A 6,546-nucleotide genomic window follows, 5' to 3' on the forward strand; every position below is an offset into this window, starting at 1 on the left:
CACTGCCTGGTATATGGCAAATGCTCGGCCTCCGATCGCAAGGCACTACAGAGGGTAGTGCATCAGGCCCAGTACATCACTGGGGACAAGCTTCCTGCCATCCAGGACATCTATACCAGGCGATGTCAGAGGAAAGCCCTAAAAATTGTCAAAGACTCCAGCCACCCTAGTCATAGACTGTTCTCTCTGCTACCGCATGGCAAGCTGTACCGGAGCGCCAAGTCTAGGTCCAAGAGGCTTCTACCCCCAAGCCATAAGACTCCTGAACAGCCATTCAATGCATTGCCCCCCCCCCCCCCCCCCCCCTCCGTTCATTTTACTCTGCTGCTACTCTGTTATTATCTATGCATTGTCACTTTAATAACTCTACCTACATGTACATATTACCTCAATTACTTCGCCTAAACGGTGCCCCCGCACATTGACTCTGTACCGGAACCCCCTGTATATAGCCTCGTTATTGTTATTTTACTGCTGCTCTTTAATTATTTGTTACTTTTATATCTTCTTCTTTTTTACTGCATTGTTAAGGGCTTGTCAGTAAGCATTTCACTGTAAGGCCTACACCTGTTGTATTCGGCGCATGTGACAAATACAATTTGATTTGATTTAACATATGATACGAAGTGGAGGGATGTAAAATATCATACGAAATATAGGGACCAAAAAAAACATAATATCATGCGAGTGGGTGTGCGACCAGGTTGGCTTGTGTGGGCCTACAGTGCCTTAAAGTATTCATACCTCTTGACTTATTCCACATTTTGTTGAATAATGAAATAGATTGGTTATCTACACACAACACCCCATAATAACGATTACAGATGTGAGTATTTCTGGACAAGTCTCTAAGAGCTTTGCATACGTGGATTGTGCAATATTTGCACATTGTTCTTCAAGGTCTGGTTGTTCATCATTGCTAGACAGACATTTTCAAGTCTTTCCATAGATTTTCAAACAGATTTAAGTCAAAACTTGCCACTCAGCAACATTCAATGTCGTCTTGGTAAGCAACTCCAGTGTATATTTGGCCTTGTGTTTAAGGTTATTGTCCTGCTGAAAGGTGAATTTGTCTCCCAGTGTCTGTTGGAAAGCAGTATGAACCAGGTTTTCATCTAGGATTTTGCCTGTGATTAGCTCTATTCCGTTTCTTTTTACCAGCATACCCATAACATGATGCTGCCACCGCCGCGCTTGAAAATATGAAGAGTGGTACTCCGTGATGTGTTGGATTTGCCCCAAACATAACGCTTTGTATTCAGGACATAAAGCCAATTTGTTTGCACTTTTACTTTAGTGCCGTATTGCGAACAGGATGCATGTTTTGGAATATTTTTATTATGTATAGGCTTCCTTCTTTTCACTCTGTCATTTAGGTCAGTATTGTGGAGTAACTACAGTGTTGTTGAGCCATCCTCAGTTTTCTCCTATCACAGCCATTAAACTCTGTAACTGTTTTAAATTCACCATCACCCTCATTATCCCTGAGTGGTTTCCTTCCTGTCTGACAACTGAGTTAGGAAGGACGCCTGTATCTTTGTAGTGACTGGCTGTATTGATTAGAGGTCGACCGATTAATTGGCATGGCAGATTAATTTCGGCCGATTTCAAGTTTTCATAACAATCGGTAATCGGCATTTTTGGACACCGATTATGGCCGATTACATTGCATTCCACGAGGAAACTGCGTGGTAGGCTGACCACCTGTTACGTGAGTACAGCAAGGAGCCAAGGTAAGTTGCTAGATATTACTAGGTTAACTAACTTGTCCTGCCGTTGCATATAACAGCACCTTCCTGCGTTTGCCAGCAGCTCTTCGCAATGCTTGAAGCACAGCGCTGTTTATGACTTCAAGCCTATCAACTCCCGAGATTAGGCTGGCAATACTATAGTGCCTATAAGAACATCCAATAGTCAAGGTATATGAAATACAAATGGTATAAAGAGAAATAGTCCTATAATTCCTATAATAACTACAACCTACAACTTCTTAACTGGGAATATTGAAGACTCATATTAAAAGGAACCACCAGCTTTCATATGTTCTGAGCAAGGAACTTAAACGTTAGCTTTTTTACATGGCACATATTGCACTTTTACTTTCTTCTCCAACACTGTGTTTTTGCATTATTTAACCCAAATTGAACATGTTTCATTATTTATTTGAGACTAAATAGATTTTATTTATGTATTTTATTAAGTTGAAATAAGTGTTCATTCAGTATTGTTGTAATTGTCATTATTACATATATATATAAAAATCGGCCGATTTAATCGGTATCGGCTTTTTTTGGTCCTCCAATAATCGGTATCGGCGTTGAATAATCATAATCGGTGGACCTCTAGTTGTCACGCCCTGACCATAGTTTGCTTTGTATGTTTTATGTTTTGGTTGGTCAGGGTGTGATCTGTGTGGGCATTCTATGTTGTATGTCTGGTTTGTCTATTTCTATGTGTTTGGCCTGATATGGTTCTCAATCAGAGACAGGTGTTTTGCGTTGTCTCTGATTGGGAACCATATTTAGGTAGCCTGTTTTGTATTGTGGGTTGGGGGTTATTGTCTATGTGTAGTGTTTGTGTCAGCACTAGTTTTCATTAGCTTTACGTTCGTCGTTTATTGTTTTGTATTAGTTTGTCAAGTGTTCTTCATTTTCGTCTTCGTTAAATAATTCAAGAATGTATTCATTTCACGCTGCGCATTGGTCCTCCTCTCTTCAACGTTACGACGAGTGTGACACTAGTATTGATACACCATCCAAAGTGTAAGAACTAACTTCACCATGCTCAAAGGGATATTCAATGTCAGCTTAAAAAATTAAACAATACCACTACCAACCTACCAATAGGTGCCCTTCTTTGCGAGGCATTGGAAAATCTCCCTGATTTTTGTGGTTACATCTGTGTTTGAAATTCACTGCTCGGCTTAGGGACCTTACAGATAATTTTATGTGTGGGGTCCAGAGATGAGGTAGTCATTCACAAATCATGTTAAATACTATTGTTGCACAGAGAGTCCTTGCACCTTATTATGTGACTTGTTCAAGACATTTTTACGCCTGAACTTATTTAGGCTTAATACTTTCTGAAGGCACTGTATATGTGGGCTAGTGACAGAGTTAACGTTAGTGTTTGCCATGATTACCCCCCCCCCCCATATGATGAGAGTCACTGGCTTAACCTAAATTAAGCTTGCCTCCTTACATAAAATAAAAAATACCCAACTGACGTGAAGCTTTTGTTCTCTGAAGCAGCCAGCTGGCAATTCAGCAGCTCACTGAATAATAGATGCCAAGCCACGTCTCTGACTTCGATGTTCATGACACCATAATTTCGCTTTGGGGTTGGAGGCTTAGAACCCTGTAGAGAGGTGTGATATTTAATGCATTACTAGGTAAGAGGAATTATATTGTGCAGATTTTAGCATGTAAATCTTGGTGGGGCAAACTGCCCAAAAAATTGAGGGATGCATTCCAGCAAAGCCTTTTCTGGCAGCAAAACAGTTAATTCAGCCTCATTTACTGCCTTTTTAAAAAACATAGCTGGTTTTGGCTGAGTTGCTTAAACAAAAGTTGTTTCTACTGACAATTGAGATGTACAAACTATGGCATAAGGGAACAATGAGCGGATAAGAGGCAATCCGAGCTAGGACGGACGTAGTTATCGCTCTTACATTATTCTCCCTGTACACCAAGTCAGAACTGTAGGATAAATGAAGGCGGCATATAAGCAGACAATGAAAGCTCTTACAATATTCAACGATTACATTTCTCTAAAACAGGCTATAGACTACATGTGCACCACCAAGTCAGAACAGTAGGCTAAGTTATGAGGGGGGAAATTATTAGGGTGAGACACATGGGCTACTAACAGCTTACTACCCTTATGTATTCTGTGGCCAAGAAAGTAATGCTATCTCCCTGGCATATTACATCATTCATGCAGCAACTTACAAGACATTTTAGACTTACCTTGTTGTGCTGTGCTCACTTGAACAGGACGGTGGCGCGGCGGTCCTTTTGGGCTCTAGAAAGAAGCTGGATGACGGCTGAAAATTATTTTCCCAGTCGAAGCTAGTTTCTTTCAGAGTTCCCAGTTGTCTTGAACTCACTGAAGTCTGATATTTCCCAGTTCCGAGTTTCCAGTTGTTTTGAACGTGGCAGAAGTCATGCTGGATTTAGCAATTTGAAATCACGAAATTGGGGAGAAAAAGAGGGTAAAAAAAATAAAGGATAAACATTCACATACAACGCCATGGGCCAGAAGTTACGATCTTGTCTCATTGCTGCAACTCCCCTACCGAAGGTCGAGAGCCAAGCTGCTTCTTGACACACTGCTCGCTTAACCCGGAAGCCAGCCTCCGACACCAATGTGTCGGAGGAAACACCACCGAGCTGATGACCAAGGTCAGCTTGCAGGTGCCCGGCCCACCACAAGCAGTTGCTAGAGCACGATGAGACAAGGAAATCCTGGTCGGCCAGACCCTCCTCTAACCCAGACAGCGCTGGGACAATCGTGCGCTGTCCCATGGGTCTCCCGGTCACGGCCCGGCAGTGACACATCCTGGGTTCAAACCCAAGTCGTGCCTCAGTGTAACGGCCGTCTGAAGAAGAAGGAGTGGACCAAAGCGCAGCGTGGTAAGTGTTCACGATTTATTAATAAAACTGAACACCAAATAACAAAACAACAAAGAGAACGAATGAAACCGAAACAGTTCTGTCAGGTGCAGAAACACAAAACAGAAAACAACTACCCACAAAACACAGGTGGGAAAAGGCTACCTAAGTATGGTTCTCAATCAGAGACAACGATAGACAGCTGCCTCTGATTGAGAACCACACCCGGCCAAAACCAAAGAAGTACAAAACATAGAAAATTAACATAGAATGCCCACCCAAATCACACCCTGACCAAACCAAAATAGACACATAAAAAGATCTCTACGGTCAGGGCGTGACACTCAGCACTCGTGGATTTTGCCATTTCTAACTTCTTGTGTAATGGTTATGTCCAATGGCCAATGAGCACCAATACGTTATATAATCCATAATTTCTCTTCATATGACAAGGATTGAATAGGATTTGCTAGTAGATTGTTGACTTGATTCATGATGACGACTGCTTATCTAGCTTGCCAGCTATCATTTTGAAAGTATGATGTTAACATGATCAGTCCAATCCAAGCTTGCCAGCTATCGTTTTGAAAGAATTATGTTGACATGATCAGTCCAATCAAAGCTAAGGTAGATATAACATGATTTGAAGTCATTTTATCTGTTGCCAATGACCTTGAGCCTTTTAAGATGGGCACTTCTAATGTAAATCTATGGCAGCACCCAAGGGCTTGAATTTTCAAGCTTTACTCGTAGTGTCCCCTTGAGTGACAGAACACTGAGTCAATCATGGTGCAACTAGAGAATATTACCAACCCCTACGGTCCGTATTTTCCACTGGCTGCCCCACCACCACAGAAAGCTCTGAGCTAGGCTAAAACACCTGCATACATTTAAAAAAAAAATCTGATCAATCTACACACAATACCCCATAATGACAAAACAAAAACAGGTTTTTAGACATTTTAGCTAATTTATTAAAAATGAAAAACAGAAATACCACATTTACATAAGTATTCAGACCCTTTACTCAGTACTTTGTTGTATCACCTTTGGCAGCAATTACAGCCTTGAGTCTTCATGGGTATGACGCTACAAGCTTGGCACACCTGTTTTTGGGGAGTTTCTCCCATTCTTCTCTGCGGATCCTCTCAAGCTCTGTCAGGTTGGATGGGAAGCGTTGCTGCACAGCTATTATCAGGTCTCCAGAGATGTTCGATCGGGTTCAAGGTCCTGCGCGCCCTGGAGCAGGTTTTCATCAAGGATCTCTGCTCTTTGCTCCGTTCATCTTTCCCTCGATCCGGACTACTCTCCCAGTCCCTGCCGCAGAAAAACATCCCCACAGCATGATGCTGCCACAACCATACTTCACCATAGGGATGGTGCCAGGTTTCCTCCAGACGTGACACTTGGTTTTCAGGCCGAAGAGTTGAATCTTGGTTTCATCAGACCAGCGAATCTTGTTTCTCATGTTCTGAGAGTCTTTAGGTGCCTTTTGGCAAACTCCAAGCAGGCTGTCATGTGCCTTTTACTGAGGAGTGGCTTCTGTCTGGCCACTCTACCATAAAACACGAACTTGACTAAAACTAACAAAACAACAAACGGTGTAGACAGACCTAGACGACGAACTTACATAAAACAAGAAGAACGCACGAATAGGAAACATAGGCTACACAAAAATGAACGAGGAACAAAACAAACCGAAAACAGTCCCGCGTGGTGAACATACACAGACACGGAAGAAATCACCCACAACAAACACTGTGACAACGCCTACCTAAATATGCTCTTAATTAGAGGAACGCCAAACACCTGCCGAGCCATGGCAACCCAAAACCAACACAGAAACAGAAAACATAGAATGCCCACCCAACCTCACGTCCTGACCAACTAACACACATAACAACTAACATAAATAGGTCAGGAACGTGACATT

The 6,546-nt window shown here is 42.2% G+C and overlaps 1 protein-coding gene across 1 annotated transcript in view; it reads left to right on the top strand.

Moving 5' to 3' along the window:
• Nucleotides 1-4,450: 4,450 nt before the first annotated feature.
• LOC139022567 (voltage-gated delayed rectifier potassium channel KCNH1-like) overlaps nt 4,451-6,546 on the top strand; it is a 14,174-nt gene continuing 12,078 nt past the window's right edge. Inside the window, exons 1-2 of the mRNA XM_070434843.1 lie at nt 4,451-4,634; nt 5,776-5,861. Coding sequence (XP_070290944.1) covers nt 4,451-4,634; nt 5,776-5,861 — 270 coding nt within the window. The remainder of the gene's footprint in view (nt 4,635-5,775; nt 5,862-6,546) is intronic.

Source organism: Salvelinus sp. IW2-2015, linkage group LG25 (genome assembly GCF_002910315.2).
Source record: "Salvelinus sp. IW2-2015 linkage group LG25, ASM291031v2, whole genome shotgun sequence".
NCBI classification, from domain to species: domain Eukaryota; kingdom Metazoa; phylum Chordata; class Actinopteri; order Salmoniformes; family Salmonidae; genus Salvelinus; species Salvelinus sp. IW2-2015.